We start from the raw sequence: 19,782 nt of genomic DNA, 5'->3' as shown, positions 1-19,782 counted from the left end.
AAAAAAATAATAATAATAAATAAATCAAGATGATCAGAAATTCAACGTGATCATCAATATGAGAACTACGTTTATGCCCCTTAAACTTCACATTGTTTGGCAGTTTCTTGTTTAGCTTCTAAAATTGGTTTTTATTTATGGAAGTTATATTATGGACAAAATAATTTTAGCTTTTTAACAGCCTCCTGAACTTTTCGTATTTTATACTTTCGTTATTGAAATTTTTTTCCCAGTTTAGTCATTGAAGTAATCCCATAAGTTCTTAATATATAGCCCCTATTAATAATTAGATTTAATTTCTCTTTCGTATTTTATAATGCTCTTTGACAAAGTACCAAATTTGGCTCTCGTTTTCAACATTGGTGGTTTGGGATGTGATTTGTAAACGTAATATATCAAAGCCAACCTAATATGCTACTACCTAAAAGTGGTGTAGATGGAGTAAAAACTGATGGCTTGTTCTTTTAAAATTTAAATTGAGTATAATTTTTGAGTTGAATTTGAGTTATAACTTGAGTTAAATTTGTAACTTGAGTTTGTGTTTGGTTGTATACATTTGAGTTATGATTTGAGATAAAAATCTTTTTGAGTTTGTGTTTGAGTGAGTCAAAACTTGAATTTGTATTTAGATAGTATTTTAATAAAAACTCAATGCTGATGAAAAATTTTAATAGGGTATATGGGTCGGGTTTTATTCGTCTTTTTGTTGTCAACGCATAGAAAAAAAATTATCTCAATCAGAATTAAAACGAAAAAGTTATAGCATTTTTAAGAATAGAAAAAATACTATTTATTAATTTGAGTTCGAGTTTCTGAACTCGAGTTGAAGGAAAAACTTGAACTTGAGTTTTAGTCCTAAACTCAAGTTTGAACTCGAGTTTAAACTTAAAAGAACATAAACTCGAATAAAGTTGTAACTCGAGTTGCATTTTTTTGAGTTTTTCACTCAAAAGAACAAGCCCTGAGTTATTAGTGTTAGACGGTTAAGCTTTTAAATATTTCTTTTAGAAAAAGACTTTGAATTAAGGAGACGTTTGGTTTATGGATTAAAATCATGTGATTAGAATTATTTTTGATTTACGTGTATTTTTTGTGAGAGAAAACACTATAGTGAACCATGAACCATGATTCAAATCATGGTTTGAATCCTCCAACCAAACGTTCCCTATGTTTTTGCAGTTTTGATTCCTAAAACTTTCAAGGCAATCAGGTTTTAGCACTAAAACTGCCTAATATCCTAGCACCCAATCGGTATGGATGGATTAAAAACTGATTTTTTTTAGTGTTTTGACGATTAAATTTTTAAGCGTTTCTTTTGATTATATAAAAAAAAAAGCCCTTTAAATTAAAATTTTTGGCATTTTGTAAAATTATGAGTCAAAAAAATTTCTAGCCACAAAACTTTCCAAAAGAAAAATAATTGAACGACGTTTTTGTCAAAGTTTAGGGATTATTGGTATAAAAGTCCAAATGAGATTGTTAGGCCACATTTAGTGTGCAGAATAGGATAGTATAATTTTAAGAAATGGATTGGAATGTATAGAAAAGTATAGGATTAAATTTTAGTTTAATCCAATCCCATGTTTGTTGTGTTATTAGGATAAGAGCACTTTTGTAAAACTTTTTAAAATTTGAGGTCAAATTGAAAATTTTTCAAACTTGCGGGGCAAAAATATAATTTTTTTTAAAAATATTTTACTTATATAAAATTATAATTTGATCTCTAATTTTTTAAAAAATTACTATTAGACCTTAAATTTTATAAAAATTTATAAATAGGTCCCTAGTGTTTTTCATAATGCGTTTTAGTCAAAAGTTATCCCATTCAGTAGGAAATAGCAACACTCCCTTCTAAGGGGATTTGATAATTGACTGGCCAAAAGTTTATCCAATCCAGTCCCTTAAAAAAGCGTACTAAACACAATATTAAAATTTAATCTTAACCAATCCTCTTTAATCATGCGCACCAAATAGACCCTTAGTGTGAAAAATTTAAATTTCTATTGGCTCCACGAAATTATTCATTGAAAAACCTTAGCAATTACAGTCCAATCAATAATGGACGTTAATTAATGAATTAAACAAACGTACCTTAAGCTTTTTTAACTGACAAATTGGACAAACGACTGTTTAATTTAACATTTGGGACCTTAATTGTCATCCATTATCTATTAGACTACAAGGGTCATGGACTTACGAATTTTTGGTGGGTATTCAAGGTGCATTTATTAACAAAAAAATAAATAAATAAATAAATAAACAAAGCACAAGTCTCAACTGTAATTGAAATCTCTCTAATCTTAGAAGCCATTTTTATCTCTGAGTTCAATAAAGAACGTAGGCACTAGAAGCCATTTTATTAATTACCAGAGAGCCCGATCCTCAATAGAGTAAGTATTTGCCAGATGGCCCCATTCACTTCACCGATTCGAGTTTTGCTACAGTAAAAAATTCTTACAAACAGTCACATCTAATTTTTTTACTACAGTAAAAAACTCACATAAAATCACATCTCAACTTAAATTACAAACTCGAATCAGCGAACTAAACAGGCCCTTGATACATTCTTCTATATGGATTTATTGTGTTTTCGAACTTTTATGAATATTCCGACTTTCCATTGCCATGGGTTGTCGAACGTAAGACTATGTTGAAACGTTCAGTCGTCTTGTTTCTGTTTAGAACCATGGTAATTCCTATGACTAGTTTCTAACATGAAATACCCAGCTTCTCTTTTGGACAAATTATGTCTAGTTGTTTAGGCATTGGTTGCACCAATAGTATAGAATTTTAACCAATTTTTAACTATTTCGCTTTGCATTAGAATGTGAGTGCCGATTTATCAATAAAAGATATCTACGTACCTAATAAATTCCAATTCATTTGAGTACCTCTACATGATAGACCTCAATAGAATACTAAAGAGTAACGGCGATAAATGATTGAGTCCCAAAATTCCTCGTATAAAATTATTGATGTAGTAACATGGAGAAGACAATTGTTTCAAGCACCAAAAGAACAAGAAACGTCCCTTTGTTTAAAGAGAGGAGGACGGGTTATTCAGAATTCACATTTCATTTCGGTTCAGAGGGCAGAGGCGAGTTGAAATGTTAAGCATCGGTAATTCTAAGGTTTCCTCAATTCATCATTTGAATTTGAATTTGTGTTTTCTGTCTTTATCTCTGAGTTCAATAAAGAACGTAGGCACTAGAAGCCATTTTATTAATTACCAGAGAGCCCGATCCTCAATAGAGTAAGTATTTGTCAGATGGCCTCATTCACTTCACCGATTCGAGTTTTGTTACAGTAAAAAATTCTTACAAACAGTCACATCTAATTTTTTTATTACAGTGAAAAACTCACATAAAATCACATCTCAACTTAAATTACAAACTCGAATCAGCGAACTAAACAGGCCCTTGATACATTCTTCTATATGGATTTATTGTGTTTTCGAACTTTTATGAATATTCCGACTTTCCATTGCCATGGGTTGTCGAACGTAAGACTATGTTGAAACATTCAGTCGTCTTGTTTCTGTTTAGAACCATGGTAATTCCTATGACTAGTTTCTAACATGAAATACCCAGCTTCTCTTTTGGACAAATTATGTCTAGTTGTTTAGGCATTGGTTGCACCAATAGTATAGAATTTTAACCTCTTTTTAACTATTTCGCTTTGCATTAGAATGTGATTGCCGATTTATCAATAAAAGATATCTACGTACCTAATAAATTCCAATTCATTTGAGTACCTCTACATGATAGACCTCAATAGAATACTAAAGAGTAACGGCGATAAATGATTGAGTCCCAAAATTCCTCGTATAAAATTATTGATGTAGTAACATGGAGAAGACAATTGTTTCAAGCACCAAAAGAACAAGAAACGTCCCTTTGTTTAAAGAGCGGAGGACGGGTTATTCAGAATTCACATTTCATTTCGGGTCAGAGGAGAGGTAAGTTGAAATTTCCTCAATTCATTATTTGAATTTAAATATGTGTTTTCTGTCTAAGGAAAAGATGAACATGGAAAGATATACACACTACTTTGAGAAATTGAAAAAAGAAAAAAGAAAAAAAAGTTGCTTCACCAAGCAAACAAAAGCAAATTCTCAAATTCTGATGAACAAAGAAATTTCAAGCAAACAAATAATGAATAAGAAGAACAAAGCAACCCAACAAATGTACCAAAAGCAAATTCTCTCAGCCCCTTGTGAAATATACAAGTTTCTAACTGATTCACAGTTTTTCATGTGAGTTCTAAAATAAATGCTTACCATACAGGGAAAAAAAAGATCTCACACGAAATCAGTATGACACGAGAAATGGGATGACCATAGACATGAATGCGTCATATGTGAAAGTTGCTGATCCGGAATAACGCGGATCCTTCTCTTTAAATTTTTCAGTCAAACCCTGCAATTAAAATGGCATAAAGTTACAAGGTACCAAATGCATATATTACATGTAAGAAGGTGTAGAAGTAAGCTCTAACCATATAGTTTTTATAAACAGTTACAAAATTGGCACATATGAACTGGACAACTAGTGTCTGGTAAAATGTTATCTCCAACTACTTTAACTATTAATTGTTGGGCAATGATTTATCAAACTGATCCAACGTGCAAAGAAGTTCAACACAAAATTAATAAACAAAATTTTAAAGTAAATATAAATCTTACCTTGACAATCATCCCACATCTGCAAATCCAATAAAAGACAATATAAGAAACATAATCACAACTTGTTCTTAAACATTTAAGAGATAAAAGAGTGCGCCTATAAAACTTACTCGACAAAACTGTCAAAATCAAGCTCGACTTTCCGACCACTTCCATTATCATACTTGGAAATCAGAAGTTGAAGAACAGAGCCAGGAACCATATAGCCTAAACCGTAAAGAGCATCTCTGAATTCCATTACATCGATTCGTCCACTCCTGTCTTTATCATATCTCTGAAATATGCCCTGCCAGTTGCAAAATAAAAACTCCAAATCACAAGTTGTTCATACAATAGGGGGTGCACTTTATAACAACAAAATGTTGTGCTTTAGTCAGAAAGTGGGTGCTCGAGACTCGAGCAACATGCTCCACAACTTTAAGCATTCTGCCTACTTAAACAACATAGCAAATTTCTGGTGTACACAAGAATAACTACTTGTTTAAGTACAAGGATATTCTTGTAACAGAAAATGGGATATAGACCAAGGTGGGGCTACAATAAACTGAAATACACGCCGAGTTAATCACGGTTAGCATAAGTTATATTGCCTGTTTCAAGAGCAAGAGAGCTATGAATATTGCGCCCACGACAAATCTAGTATTCTAAATGATTTTCGGTACTGCAAATCACAAAACCCACCGATCGACAAATGAAAAGAAGAAGAGAAAAGTTGGTGGAAAATGCCCTTTAGAACCATTCACAACGTGCTTGCTAAACAACACGGATCAACACTTTTTAACTTGGATGTATGTACGTGCCCATATCTAGCATTCTCTCTCTGTATATATATATGACCTATTATTTCTTTCCAATTTAACATGCGATATAGACAACCGGAAAGAGTATACTGACATGTTTCTTATTCAGTTCTTGGGCTAGTATTTTAAAAGCAAATGAGTTGTAATATTGCTATCCATATTACGACTTTGAGAGAGAGCATGTCCCTAGTGCTTGGATTAGCTTAATAGCAAGTAACTAGCATCTGTGTTGTCTTTTGAATCTTCTGAAGGCTCGTTTAGTTTGTTGATTCGAGTTTTTAATTGAAATTGAGATGAGACTTTATGTGAGAGTTTTTTACTGTAACAAAAAAGTTAGATGTAATTGTTTTTGAGTGTTTTTTACTATAATAAAATTCGGATCGGTGAAATGAACGGGACCTCATAGTTAAGTTTTGCACTTTTTCTCTTTTTGTGTAGTCTTCGTGTATAAAGGCACTTTAAAACAAAAGTCTCAAGCAGTTTACAAGAAAAGTTGCTTCACCTATTTACATATTTGTGTTCAACAAAGTACAAAGGCCTTGATAAAGATTAGAATCGGCTTACATACATATAACGCTTTTTCATGCATCAAATGATAGTTTGTAAGAATCTAAATCGTTGAAAATTTTTTACGATTACGTCCCACGTGATATAAATAGCTCATCCAAATCATGATAAATCATATGCACGACACGACAGAAAAAAGACCGGCCGTGTCGTAGTTCTAGCCTAAAGATTAACTGATTAAGTGCTCCGTAATGTATACAGAGAGAGAGAGAGAGTAAAGAAGTTCAAATTACTTACGCGCCATTGACCGAGGCAATTCCATAATCCAGCAAACTCTTTGGGCCCTATTAACAGCAAACAAAACCCCCACCTCATTATTATTTACAATCATGACCATCAGATGCTTTACACATATTATGCAATGAAAAGAAGAATAAAGATGGACGGGTCTTGTCGAGAACAGGTCATAATCAAATACAATACCAACTTGTTAAAAAGAACACCATACTTTTCTTTCTCTCTCTTTTTAAACAACATAATCCAACACGAAAACATAAAACAAACGCGGAAAGTTGGATGCCACGTTGTTACTTGAAAGGGTGGGACTCTGACGTTCAACCGAAAAAAACAAAAAATAAAAATAATTCAACGCTTGATCACGAAGGAAACTCAATTAAAGCAAAAACAGTGAACTTTAATAGAATTGAAACGCTTAAAAAATAACTCGAGTTACAATTTTATTTGAGTTCATATTCTTTTAAGTTTAAATTTAAGTTTAAATTCAAATTTATGACTAAAATTCAAGTTTAAATTTTTAACTCGAGTTCAGAAACTCAAACTCAAATTAATGAACAGTATTTTTTATATTCTTAAAAATATTATAACTTTTTTATTTTAATTCTGATTGAGATGATTTTTTTTATGCGTTGACAACGAAAAGACGAATAAAACCCGACCTATATATCATATTAAAATTTTTCATCAGCATTGAATTTTTATTAAAATATTATCTAAATATAAATTTAAATTTTGACTCACTCAAACACAAACTCAAAAAGATTTTTATATTAAATTATAACTTAAATGCACACAACTAAACACAAATTTAAATTATAAATTTAACTCAAATTATAACTCAAATTCAACTCAAAAATTATACTCAAATTAAACTCCAAAAAAGAAACCAAAAGAACCCAGAAATCCAATTGTGATAGAATATAAGAGAATTTACCGCTTAGACACAGCTTTCAAACGTCGGACCAATCACAAAAAGTACGATAATTTAACCAAACTTATGTTATGCTCTAATATGCAATCAATTAATCCACAGAAACATATTGAAAAGAGACAAAAAGAAGAGAGAGAGAGAGAGAGAGAGAGAGTAACAATCAACATACCAATTCTGGGAGCTGGATCATTGGGATTCTTGAAGAGAGAGATGAGCAAACGAATAGTTCTAAGGCTAAATTTCTGGTACCCAGAAGAAAGCGCTTGCTGTAACTCGTTATCATCAATAAACCCACTTCGATCTCTGTCGACCATCTCAAAACTCCTTATCACATCAGGACTCGTCCCAGCAGGAAAACCCACGTACCCATATCCATACGAAGAAGAAAACGAAGACGTAGAACCCATTTGCCCATATCCATATGGAGAAGAACTTGATTGCCCATAACCATGTGAAGAAGAACTTGATTGCCCATATGCATAAGAAGAAGGAGAAGAGCCATGGCTGTGAAATTGGGTGTGATCATGGCCATGGCTGTTTGGAGGAGGCGTAGTAGTAGTAGTAGTAGAGGTGTAGTTGTGATCTTCGGGGAGAGTTGGAGCTGAGGGGGCGTAGGATTGAGAGCCGTATCTCTCAAAAGAAGCCATTGAAGAGGGATTAAGCTTTTATGATAGAAACAAAATTAAGGTTCTGGGTATATATATGTAATTAAAAGAAGGTGAAATCTTAGAAATTATCGAAAGATTTGTTTTTCAAGAGGGAAATAGTGCAGCGTTTTAAGGAAAAGGTGTCTTATTTGATTTGGGTATTTATGAGTTTTCGGAAGTTCGGGATTGCTTTTGATGAAACGGTGTCTTATTTTTGATTGGATATATGTGAGTTTCGGCAAGTTCGGGATTTAACAAGATAGAACAGACTCGAGGATGGTTAATTGGCTTTAGAGGGATCAGGTTGTGCTTTTTATTCAAAACGAGGAGGCGGTGTTGAATAGGCGGTCAACGCCATCGCTTTGATTTCGTTGAGTAATGGCTAATCCAACTCTCGTGAATGTTCTCGCTTGCTGCCTTTTATTATTATTATTATTATTATTATTATTATTTCTCTTTTGGATTTTTGGTCAATTTTGCCGAAAAAAGAAATTTTGATAGAAATACTCAGGGACGGATGTATAGGTAATATGCGTTACATTACGATAATGTAATTTAAAAATGATACGAATTTTATAAATTAAAGTTAAAAAAAAAAAATTTGAATCAGAATTAGAATGATATAAAATTAATGTGAAAAGTACATATTAATTTTGGATTAAACCCACATAATTTGAACATGACATAAAATTTATAAAAAATAAAAAATAAAAAAAAATTTCATTATATATTTTAGATTTTATTATGAACTTATGATATCATAATAGTTCTACTCAAAATCTTATATTATTATTTGATTAATTTTGATAGATGTTATTGTATTTTAGTGTATTATGAATTTTAAGTTATTTCTAATATGTAAAAAAATTAAAGAGAATTATATAATTTTCGTGTCAATTTCAGGTTCACAGGTTAATTTCATGTCACGAGTCATTTTCGTATCATGTCATGTCAACCCATAAAATGGTCGTGTCGTGTTGTGGTTTTTAAAAAATTTTGTGACATGGGTTGATTGTAAATTTAAAAAAAACGATCAAAATACGATACGTGATATGAATTACCATCCATATATGTAGTAGGGTTAAAATAATAATATTTGTGTTCTTACTGTTTGATACATATACTTGAATTTGTGATCTAATTTTATTACAATATTTTTTATCTTATAAAGAATTTAAATTCAAAAATTCTTAATAGAATTATTAATTTAAATGCGTAAATTAAAGAAATTTTGGTGGAAAAAATAATGATTAAACTTTGAAAATTTTCTGGTAGGGGGGTAATTTTTGGATTTTTTTCCTTGACCAAATTGGGCCTGGGGCTGAGACTCGATTGGCCCACCGTGATAAGAACCAACAACAAATGCTGGGAAATAAAACCACATCCACGGAATGAGAATTGAGCCTTCGGTCAACATTAGCAGAGCGATATATATATATATATATATTTAGAGAGAGAGAGAGAGAGAGAGATGGAAAAAGCAGTATCGGAGGCGGAGGAGCTGCCGAAGGCGATTGTGCGGCGGGTGGTGAAGGACAAGCTCTCCCGCTGCTCCGCCGACGCCGACATCAATGTCCACAAAGATACCCTCCTCACTTTCTCAGAATCCGCTCGCATTTTCATCCACTACCTTTCCGCCACGTACTCTCTCTCTCAAATCCTGTTTTGCATCTATTTTACGAATAATTTGTGTTGTTGAAATTTTCTGGTATTCCTTGTTTGTAAGTGAATCTATTGGGAAAAAGAAAAATATGAATAATTGGGAATGGATGTGTGGTAGGGCAAACGACATTTGCAAGGAGTCAAAACGACAGACGATCAATGGAGACGACGTCTTCAAAGCCTTGGAAGAGATAGAGTTCTCCGAGTTTCTGAAGCCTCTCCAGGCCTCTCTCGATGGTTAGTTTTTGGGATTTTTCTAGATCTTGTTCTTTATAAATTCTTTTTTTTTTTTTTGTCAATTAAGTTTAGTGAATATGCAGTAAAATCGTAATATGCAATGATTCTGAAATGATTCCACTGACCAGTGAGTTAGATTATAACGAAGTAATAACCTTTCATTGTAACCCTCTTTTACCACCTTTTTTTTTTTGGCATTTCATAGAAGAAAAGCTTCATTTGCTTATATAATGTCTCGAAATTGAGATTTTATATTAAGTATCATGAATTGAAAAGTGTTTCCTCGAAGTGCTGGGATTGCAACTGGTAACTTGAATATGGTTAAACCCTTTTTGTGAGTCACGCCCATATGATTCACTATATAGTTTTTTTTTTTTTTTTTGTCTGTGTGTGTGTGGACTGAGCGGATCTTTAAGAAGTGAATATTTGTCTTGTGTGTATATATATACACACACATATGTAGCATACATAACATAATGTGTGTAGAATGTTGGACAACATACAGTATTTCTGTAAAATGAGCTTTAGGAGATATGAGAATATGTAGGTTACAAGGTGGATGAGTGATGACAAAACTAGCGTTAAAAATGGGACTTCTCTCTCTCTTCTTTTTTTCTAAGATGGATAGTCCCAATACAGGATAGGATAGTGGAAAGTAAAGGAATGAGATTGTTTGGATTTGCGATTTTGTGAATGATGCGACAAATTTGTCTTTCCAAAAGAGTGAGAGAATTCAAGCTGAACAATCAGAGGGAAGGGAGCCCAAGAATAGTTTCACGACAAGTAATTGTAATGAAACATATATGCAGTATGTAGAGAAAATTATCACCCCAGCTTGGATTAAGACAAGATAGAATTAATTTATCTGAGCCTTATTGATTTCAGGTAAGGATTCATGTAGTCAATCCCATGTATTGAGAATTTGGATTATGGCCGATCTAACTGAGTTAAGTATGCATGCAGACATCTTTCCTTGGATATTTTACCCATCTCCATTGCCCTCTTTGCTTTTTGTAGAAGTTCAAACAGCAAAAAAGTTGAGATTTGTTATTTTGCTGCATTACTCTATGCATCTTAATGACTATTTGTTTAAAACTTTTCTTGTTTTATAGAGGATTAATTTCATAAATTCATATGGAAGAATGTTGCCAGATTAGTTGGGTTGGGAGTCCTATTATGGCATTAAAAGAACATATGGTGATGTAATCTAGATATAAATGCAAAGAACTGGTTTACATATATGGGATGTAGAAAAAATACAGATCATTTTTAGAAGGTAATGAAAAGACATCATGGATAGTTCATCTCTATCTCTCTCCCTGTTGGTCTATTCATCTGTGCCTCTATCTATTGCTCAGTCTGTTTATCTGTAGTTGTTTATATAAGTGAGGGGAAAAGAGAGACTCGGAAAAAAAAAAAGAAAAGGGGCTTTATTCTAGGATATCTGCAATTCCCATTTGTTGCTCTTTAAATCTTTTAGCAATTTCTGATTTCTGTTTTCATTCTTGTTTCATTCGGTACAGCAAAGGGAGTTAAAATGTTGTTTATTCGTTATTGCCAACTATTTCTTTTGAAGAAAGGAGAATCGCTTATACAATTAGGTTGACGAATACCATTGCAGAAATTTCCAAGTTTTACATCAGACCATGATTATGATCTCATATGTATAAATATTTGAAAGGCTTATTTATTTTCCTAACAAGTACAAATTGCCGTACTTTTCCAGTATATGTGCTTTTATGAAATTGGAATGCTTCTGTTCGAAATTTATTTCCTTTTAGCAGTGTCTTGCTGGTAGCAGACAACGAAGTGCCAGCTGAACACAGATGCTCAATGCTAAAATTTACATTTACTTTTTTTATCCGAATGCTAAAATTTACTTTTGTACATAAATTATGACGCCAAATAGACAAAGCTGTGTAGATGGCTCAAAATGCTTTCTTTTATATTCATTTTTGCTAGTGTACCACAATGCGGAAGGGATTCTTGAGTCTTACCATCCTTGCTTTTTCTTGGCTTCTCTTCAGAGTTCAAAAAGAGAAACGCTGGAAAGAAGAAAGGAGCGTCACAGTCCGAGGATGTGAAAAAGAAGAGGAAATTAGAAGACGAGCCATCTGATAAAAAAGATGGTAGTGAAAGCAAGCAAGACGAAAATGACGAAGACAAAGACAATGAAAATGACGAAGACAAGGACAATGAAAATGACGAAGACAAAGACAATGAAAATGACGATGGAACTGGTGATGAATGAACTCTTTGTATTTACATATTAGAAGGTGCAGAAAAAGGTAATTCTGCAAGCAAATGTAGCGCCATGTTTCTCTTTTTCTGCGCTTGCAGTCTGTTTTGTTGCTAATCTGAGAGTAATGAAGAGGAAACTAATTCTGAGAAAATGCCTCGTTTTATGCACTATAATGGTCTATCAAATCTGGTGTCTGATCATCCTTAGTTGTCTCCTTAAAAAGCCGCATTTTTGCACCCTTAAACTAACCATTTTTTGCAACGTGAAGAACAGCAGAGAAATGCAGATGAAGCTTGTTAGGTTTCACAAGTACATTAGAATTTAATAGAAAATTGTTTTGATCTAAAACCAAAATCAATAATATTTAGGCTTTATTGCAACCTGGTCTCGTTGACGCTAGCCATTTCAACGTCTCAACTAACTGCATGGAGAATGCTTCTGGCACAAGTAATATTTTAAGTTCATGTGTCCAGTTTCCACAATCACATTTGAAGAGGCTCCTCTCGAGTAATGCCCCAAGCACCGACTGTCTTAATGGCTGACTCAACACTCTAACCCGAAAAACACTAACCTGATTACTGCTTCTTAATCTGGATTTTGGAATTCTATCGTTTCTAATATCATAATGAAGATGTACTAATAAAAACTTATCAAAATTCCTATCCTTATGAATGAATTTTCCAACAATTTACGGACAATCGTTTTGTAAGGGATCCGTAAATGAGTCTATCCAAAGTTATATCGTGCCACTCTCTGTCCTTGTAACTTTCTTTTCCTTTTAAAAATATATAATCCACTTCTTGTTATGCCTCTGTGGTTGATGTTATTTATCGCTCGTAGTGACCATTGTCAAAAGCTTTTAGTCAATCCACAGTCATGTAATAGTATTTCTTGTCGTACTACATTTGTTCTGATAAAAAAGGAGCAAGGATGGCCAAATTGCTCTTTCAGAGGGGAACAACTTTTTAGCAGAATAGAAAACACAAAATAAAACAATAGCCTCAGCAGAGGACAGCTTTAAACATGGTCACGAAATGCAAAAAAAATAGACTGATAAAAATAAATTATAACGACAGGAAAAAAAAAAAAAGAATATTTCAGTTCCACACTTGTTTTTGACTAAAATGATATTTAATGAGATGACCGTGGTATAGTTACATTGAATTGCACCACCTTGAGATTTAACTGACCCTTATCAACTCATAATCATTTAAACAAGAACTGATTAATAACTAATACGGGCGATACCGGCGCCCACTCCCACCGCTGTCATTGTTCTGCCTTCCTTTTGAACTGCCGCCACTTTTACTGCCACTTCCACCGCCACCCCTGCCACTACTCCTCTGATGTGAGGGAGGAGAGGGCTGAGGCTGTCCTCCCGGTTGTTGCCTACAATGAGAGAAACAAGACTTTCTTTCAGTCCCTGGATCATAATCACAAAAAGTCGCATCACGCGACTAATACTCGTAAAGTTATAATCCAGATGGAAACTTGAGTTTCAAATATTTTGTTACAGCAGCATTGAAATGATTTCTTGCAAGTAAATCTGCCCAAATCACAAAACAGCAGCTCTAGCGCCATGTTAAATAGACAATTTTATTATGGCTGCAAGCATTTATCATCTGCTAGCAAGCCAAATGGCAAAGTAAAAGAAAGACACAACGAAAAACAAATTACAAAAAATTTCGACAAGACTTTGTAAGATCGTGGTATTGAAATTCAGCAACAAAATTCTGTTTAGTTGAATCACAAACAGATTGAGGAAAAGAAAGTTAATAGATGTTCAAGAATATTCTGAAGCAATTTGATGCTTTTAAGACAAATTGTTTCTTTTTTCCCAAATGAGCCGAGGCATCATTCAGAGAGACAATGAAAGATTACTGCAATGAAAAGTAACTCTTGGTTCATTCTTAAAAGGCTCCGCAAGTGCATAGTCAACTGCTCGGCATTAAATCTCAAAATACTAACAGAAACCAACCTCTAATAAACCAAGAAACACAGCTGCTGCTACTTCGTTCTAAGAAGAGTTAATACATTTTCACTTCTCTCCTATACATTCTGTGAGAAATGATGTAGTGATGTTTATGATTCACACAAACTTCTTTGGGGGGAAAAAAATGAAAACTAATGGACGCGTTTGAAACTCGTTCTAAAAGAATTTTGTTTTTTGTATGAAAATAGAAATGAAAACGTTTTCAATCTCAGACAGAAATCATTTTTAAAAATGCATTTGGTAGTTTTATCAAAAGATTATTTTCAGTATAAAAAAAACCCACTAATGTCTCTCTCTCTCTCTCTCTCTCTCTCTGCTCGAGAGGAGAAAACGAAAACAAAAAATAAAAAACGACTAAAAGTCATTTTTCATTTCTCTCCCGTTTTACACTAAACCAAAAAATCATTTTCATTTCTGTTTTTTGTCTTTAATTGCCAAACGCTGTTTTGGAATTGTTTTCATTTTTTCTTTCTAGAAAAAAGTGAAACAAAAACAAGAACAATTCCAAACACGGCAAATGATTTCACCAGCCTTATTTTGAAAAGGACGCCAGCAGAAAGAAAATAATCTTCGTTTTATTACTTATTTCTGCAAAAGAAAATCTAAATGTAATAGGTTAACGGGATAAGAATTTTCTGCTTACAAAACATATCCTATTCGTCCATCAGGCAGAAGCATTGGCATCATTGACATGCCCGAAGGAGTTGGTCCCCGTCCATAGATCACAGGCTGCGACAGTGCAAAATCATCAGAACAATTGTAGAGAACACAAGGTTATCTATATTCAAGCAAATAAGGCTTTGGCGAGCATCACGTATCCAGCTAACAACCAAAAAGTTTTAATGAAAAAATATGTTAAAGACACTTGTGCACTTATCGCTAGGTAAAAAACAAGAACATAATATAAACAACTAAAATAGTGTACAAGAAAAGATGTTTAGTTACATTTATATTCAAGAGGGCGACACTTTCAGTGATGATTCTTGAAAGTAAAAACAAAACAAGTTTACCATTCTTTCTTTTGATAAAAAAAAAATCATTCCTCTTCCAAAAAACAGAAAACAAAAGTGCTATTGTGACAAGGTCTTATTATTAACTTTTGTGCAAGCGTGAAGACAGTTCATAAGAAAATAGCTTCACTCGATATTATCTATAACTGCATCAAATTTTTACATTAACACCTTCCTACATATCTGACCTGCGCAAAACCAGCATGGCCAAAGCCTGCACCAAGAGCACCATAGGGACCCCCCATTAAACCATAACCAACACGAGGTGGGTAAGCAGGAAGCAACCCTGACTTCTGAGTATTTGATCCAGATGACTTTTGATCTGCCTGCGGCTTTGCAAGAGAACACTCCAGAACTTGACCTGAACACCAGAAAGTTACAAATCACTGAAAAGTTTGAGAGAGAGAAAGACATTGTATAATGAAGACCCAAAGAAATAGTCACCATCAAGCTCATATCTTTCCGTGTTCTTTAATGCTTTCATAGCACTTGATCTCTCAGAAAAATGCACAAAACCAATTCTATTCTTTTCCTGTCCAGATTTTGCAGGTGGAAGAGCCACTTTAATGATTTTTCCATGGTGTTCAAATAGCTTCTTTAACTGGCCTTGGGTTACATTTTTGGGTAGATTCTTCACATATACAGCCTTCACCTGTGTGAAACACAACATTTTATCAAACGCAATGACTGGGGAGCAAGCACCAAAAAGAATAGGCTACATGAAAAGAAAAAATACCCACCAGGTTCACACAAAATCATAAGCAACCCATTGACTCAAAATATAATGTCAAGATAATATATTGCTCACACAGAATGACAGGTCTAATGAGGCAGCAAGGAACCAGAAATATTTCATGGTTTGCGGTTCATAATTTACATAATGTGGTAGTTCATAATCCAATCACAAGTGTCAACTTTCAAGTTAATTTCATCGTCAGTAGTGTTAAGAAGATGCGGCCGCAGAATGAATACTTAATTTTATCTCTTATTCACCAAGCAACACCTTCTATAATTTATTCTCACCTGCTATCATTTGAAACGGCTTAAAGAAGTAGGATTTGTCAACATCAGTTAATTTTAGCATCACGAATCATAATGAATATTATCCAAACATAAAACTCAGTAAGCACCTGAGAAGCTGCAGAAGATTCAGCATTTTTAGGTTCAGCCCAGCTCACAGTTGGGGCATTATCACCTAGCCTGAATTTGGGGTTCATCATTTTTTGCCTTGAATAATCAGCACATGCATGATTATAGTAGTCAATAAAAGCAAAGCCCCGGTTATTGTACCTATTCTTTATGTCCTGTGATAGAGAGTTGGATAAACAACGAGCTAGCAACTCATAACCAAAAGAAGAGAGAACGGTGTAAAGAAAAAAAAAAAAGGTGAAAAACAAATGTTGAAAATTATATGATACATTGTCACGAAGACTTCTTTTAAAAAAAAAAAAAAATATATATATATATATATACCTAGGATAAAATAAGAGATAACTTCAACAGTTTAGCCAAGCTTCCATAGAAATACATAATCACAGTGCACTAACCTTAACCAGTTCCAAGCCAGTAACTCCAGGTCCTATCTCTTTCACAACCTTCATCAAATCTTCTTCTCCCCAACTCCTAGGAACATTACCAATGAACAAACGGTGCTTTGCTTGAGATGTGGAACATTTTATCTTTTTTCCCTGAGAGAGAGACAGAGAAGTTTTACTATAAAAGCACCAGTAGCACACGAAGCGAACACAATTCAAAAAAAGAAAAGCATAAAAAAAAAAAAAATTTAAAAAATAAATAAAAACTCTTGTTCAGCAAAAATTATCTAAAAATTTCTGAGCCTTTTGATAATCAGTTATTACTATTTTTAAGACTGTGAACATAAGCAAAAAGTTTATCCTACCTTGAATTCAGTACCGTTCAAATCATCAATGGCTTTCGAAGCCATTTCGACATTTTTAAATGTCACAAATGCAAAACCCTTGTTCTCACTTGAGTCTTTGTCTTTCATAATACGAACCTGTTGTCATTAAAACTTAAAAGGAATTAATACTCATATCAGTTGTTGAATTTAAGACTGCTATGTAAATAGCAATGCAGCATACCTCTACAACTTCTCCCACAGACTCACAGAAATGTTTTAATTCCTCTTCAGAAGCATCATGAGGAATGCCTCCAACATAAACTTCGGAACCATGTGGAGGAAAGGCAAGAAGTTCAGCATGTTTTTTCTTCTCATCCTCATCTTCAACCTTTACATCAGCACTACTTTGATTTTTCTCGGCACCAGCTCCATCTCCATCCTCTTCTTCTTCTTCTACCTCCTCCTCTTCCTCTTCCTCCTCCTCCTCCTCCTCTTCCTCCTCTTCTACTTCTTCTTCCACTTCTTCTATTTCTTCTACTTCTTCTTCCTCCTCGACTTCTTCGTACTCAACCTCTTCATCCATTGACTCTTCAGGGTCATCGGACTCAACTGGCTTAGCATCTGATGATGTATTTACTTTTTCCCTTGCCATGTTATGTATCTAATAGTATAAGCTTGCAAGGGAACTGTGAAGAAGGAGGCCAGAAGAATTCAAGGGAAGAAGTATACAAAAATCGAAAGGAGGAAACAAAGCGAAAGGCCAAAAGGTGTTGCAGAATTCGAATTGCAATTGAATACTAGCGAGATAAGACTTAAGGGGGTTACAATTCGGAGGAGTTCCATAAAGGTCCATTGATATCACAAGCAGAAAAAACAGAATAGAGATAGGTGATTTCTGAATTATTATAAAGATTATGAAGGTGGTTGAAAAAGCAAGAAACAAATTTCTTGAACAGGACAGATGTCCAGCAAACAATATTGGCAAGTATAAGCTTTTAACTATCTTCATTCGAGCGGGTGCATTATCCCCATTACAAAGTAAAAAAAGAAAAAATAATCAGCATTTAGGAATTGAGAAAATGACTTGTAGATAATAGAAATAAAAGAAAATTATTACTTTTGAGTAATTAACAAGTTTTCATTCACATGAAACACACATCCACAAACTATCAAAGGTTATATGTAGATTCAAGCAAATAAAAAAAAACAAAAAAACAGAAAACAGAAAAGACTGCTTTAACATAAAGAAGAATCAGGCCACAACATTGTTTAATCTGCTTCAGAAACGCATAGTATGAATCGTGCCTTCTTCTACAATTACAATCTAAAAAGTTCACGCACGCGCAACCATAAAACAATAACGGAAAAATTCAGAAAGCCCACTTGTAATAGTAAAAACCCATGTTATATAATGGAAAATTAACACAAACAAAGACACATACACGCATCAAAAGCTCAACCATAAAAAAATAATGGAGAAAATTCAGAAAGCCCACTTGTAATGGTCAAAAACCCATCTCATATAATGGAAAATTAACACCATAAGCAAAATAATTCCATGATTTGGTAACAATAAGAAGCAACATTTTCTCCCATAAACTAAATTCCACGACCCAACATATTTAAAAAAAAAAATTAATATCAAGAGAAAACATTGAACAAATTAGCAACCATAATATTTTTACACCTTTCAGCTAGAACAATAAAATTAAGGGGGGAGAGAGAGAAAGTGAGTACCGAAGAAACTTCGTGATATGAAAGACGTTTCTTTGGTCGGAGGGCTTTCTGAGAACGCTGGAAATTTGGTGTTTGTAAATTCTCGTCTCGTCGGGTGGGTTCGTTATTGTCTCTGAGCGAACCCTAACAGACGGATTTGGGAATTTGGGATTTTCGCAATATAAACGGACCGGAGGGTCGGCACGTGAATTATTTCAAAATTAACTCCAACCATCATGATGGACTGTTCTGCGTAAGGGCATTCTCGGAAAAGTAACACAAAATATTTACTTTGAATTATTTACAACTCTGCCCCTCAACTTTGGGGTCGGTCCCTCTTTGCCCCATGAGCTTTAAAAGTTCACATTACACTACCTCAAGCCTTGAGGGATTGTTCTTTTGGAGTGTAACTTGAGTGTAGTTTTTTAGTTGAATTTGAGTTATAACTTGAGTTGAAGTTAGAACTTGAATAAAATTGAGTAAAATTGAATAAAATTGAAACTTAAAAGAACGTGAACTTGAATAAAGTTGAAACTTGAGTTGTCTTTTTTTGAGTTTTATGGACAAAAGAGCATGTTCTCCCACTTTGCCCATCCGTTTCATTTTCTGTCAAAGCCAAACAAAAAACTAGCATGTGCATTCACGTCGTGTATTCTATGTGTAAAATAGTAATTGATTATTGGGTTGTTTGCACTCGTGCCTTTTAAATTTTAGAATCGCTTTCACTTTACCTCTTAAACTTTGCTTTCACTTTACCTCTTAAACTTTAAGATAGCATCTTCCTTATCCCTTTGAACTTTTTCATAATTCTCACCGTACTTTTTAAGGCTGTTCATAAACCTGTAAAACCCGTAAGCCCAACCCACCCCATCCCAACCCGAAAAATGAAATTTTTAGTATTAAATTTTTTTTTTTGGCCCATTCAATGTCTGATTCGAAGTTTTGGGGCGGGGTGTGGGTTGAGCCTATAATGACCTGCACATCCCAACTCAATCTGCCCTCTAACTTGCCTCTTCTAATATCTAACCCTAGGCAGGCAACTCATTTCTACTCTCTAATTTATTCATGTTTGAATTAAACATCTATGTTTAATTTATCTTAAGACTAATTTATGAGTGTAGACTAATTTATGTTTACTTTTGTTTGATGTTGGATGGACTACTTTGCTTCATGTTTGATGTTGGATTGAACTTTG

At 33.7% G+C, this 19,782-nt stretch overlaps 3 protein-coding genes across 3 annotated transcripts; 1 reads left to right on the top strand and 2 right to left on the bottom strand.

Moving 5' to 3' along the window:
• Window positions 1–4,089: 4,089 nt before the first annotated feature.
• LOC21405153 (probable calcium-binding protein CML48) lies at window positions 4,090–8,243 on the bottom strand. Its single transcript, XM_010091517.2, has 5 exons — window positions 7,389–8,243; window positions 6,289–6,335; window positions 4,795–4,970; window positions 4,685–4,703; window positions 4,090–4,418 (listed from the first exon to the last, which is right to left on the bottom strand). The coding sequence occupies exons 1-5, from the start codon at window positions 7,864–7,866 to the stop codon at window positions 4,311–4,313; spliced, it is 828 nt and encodes a 275-aa protein (XP_010089819.1). The 5' UTR covers window positions 7,867–8,243; the 3' UTR covers window positions 4,090–4,310.
• Window positions 8,244–9,273: 1,030 nt separating this feature from the next.
• LOC21405152 (DNA polymerase epsilon subunit 3) lies at window positions 9,274–12,158 on the top strand. The gene is made up of 3 exons (XM_010091516.2): window positions 9,274–9,507; window positions 9,647–9,765; window positions 11,793–12,158. Exons 1-3 carry the CDS (start codon window positions 9,338–9,340, stop codon window positions 12,014–12,016), a joined length of 513 nt encoding a protein of 170 aa, XP_010089818.1. The 5' UTR covers window positions 9,274–9,337; the 3' UTR covers window positions 12,017–12,158.
• An 837-nt stretch (window positions 12,159–12,995) lies between these two features.
• LOC21405151 (heterogeneous nuclear ribonucleoprotein Q) lies at window positions 12,996–18,760 on the bottom strand. The gene is made up of 9 exons (XM_010091515.2): window positions 18,609–18,760; window positions 17,113–17,557; window positions 16,911–17,027; window positions 16,558–16,698; window positions 16,141–16,314; window positions 15,455–15,662; window positions 15,199–15,371; window positions 14,644–14,729; window positions 12,996–13,396 (listed from the first exon to the last, which is right to left on the bottom strand). The coding sequence occupies exons 2-9, from the start codon at window positions 17,521–17,523 to the stop codon at window positions 13,240–13,242; spliced, it is 1,467 nt and encodes a 488-aa protein (XP_010089817.2). The 5' UTR covers window positions 17,524–17,557; window positions 18,609–18,760; the 3' UTR covers window positions 12,996–13,239.
• Window positions 18,761–19,782: the final 1,022 nt, after the last annotated feature.

Source organism: Morus notabilis, unplaced genomic scaffold, assembly GCF_000414095.1.
Source record: "Morus notabilis unplaced genomic scaffold, ASM41409v2 Scaffold825, whole genome shotgun sequence".
Taxonomy (NCBI): Eukaryota; Viridiplantae; Streptophyta; class Magnoliopsida; order Rosales; family Moraceae; genus Morus; species Morus notabilis.
This window is presented reverse-complemented; position numbering and strand designations above follow the sequence as displayed.

Coding starts and splice junctions, on each gene's coding strand:
- LOC21405153 (XM_010091517.2), bottom strand. CDS start 7,866: ATGGCTTCTTTTGAGAGATACGGCTCTCAATCCTACGCCCCCTCAGCT. Junction 6,336..7,388: donor TGATCCAGCTCCCAGAATTG/GTATGTTGATTG, acceptor TGCTGTTAATAG/GGCCCAAAGAGTTTGCTGGA. Junction 4,971..6,288: donor ATTGCCTCGGTCAATGGCGC/GTAAGTAATTTG, acceptor TGCAACTGGCAG/GGCATATTTCAGAGATATGA.
- LOC21405151 (XM_010091515.2), bottom strand. CDS start 17,523: ATGGCAAGGGAAAAAGTAAATACATCATCAGATGCTAAGCCAGTTGAG. Junction 15,663..16,140: donor AATCTTCTGCAGCTTCTCAG/GTGCTTACTGAG, acceptor TGTTTCACACAG/GTGAAGGCTGTATATGTGAA. Junction 15,372..15,454: donor GGAAAGATATGAGCTTGATG/GTGACTATTTCT, acceptor TCTGGTGTTCAG/GTCAAGTTCTGGAGTGTTCT.
- LOC21405152 (XM_010091516.2), top strand. CDS start 9,338: ATGGAAAAAGCAGTATCGGAGGCGGAGGAGCTGCCGAAGGCGATTGTG. Junction 9,508..9,646: donor ATCCACTACCTTTCCGCCAC/GTACTCTCTCTC, acceptor GATGTGTGGTAG/GGCAAACGACATTTGCAAGG. Junction 9,766..11,792: donor TCTCCAGGCCTCTCTCGATG/GTTAGTTTTTGG, acceptor GCTTCTCTTCAG/AGTTCAAAAAGAGAAACGCT.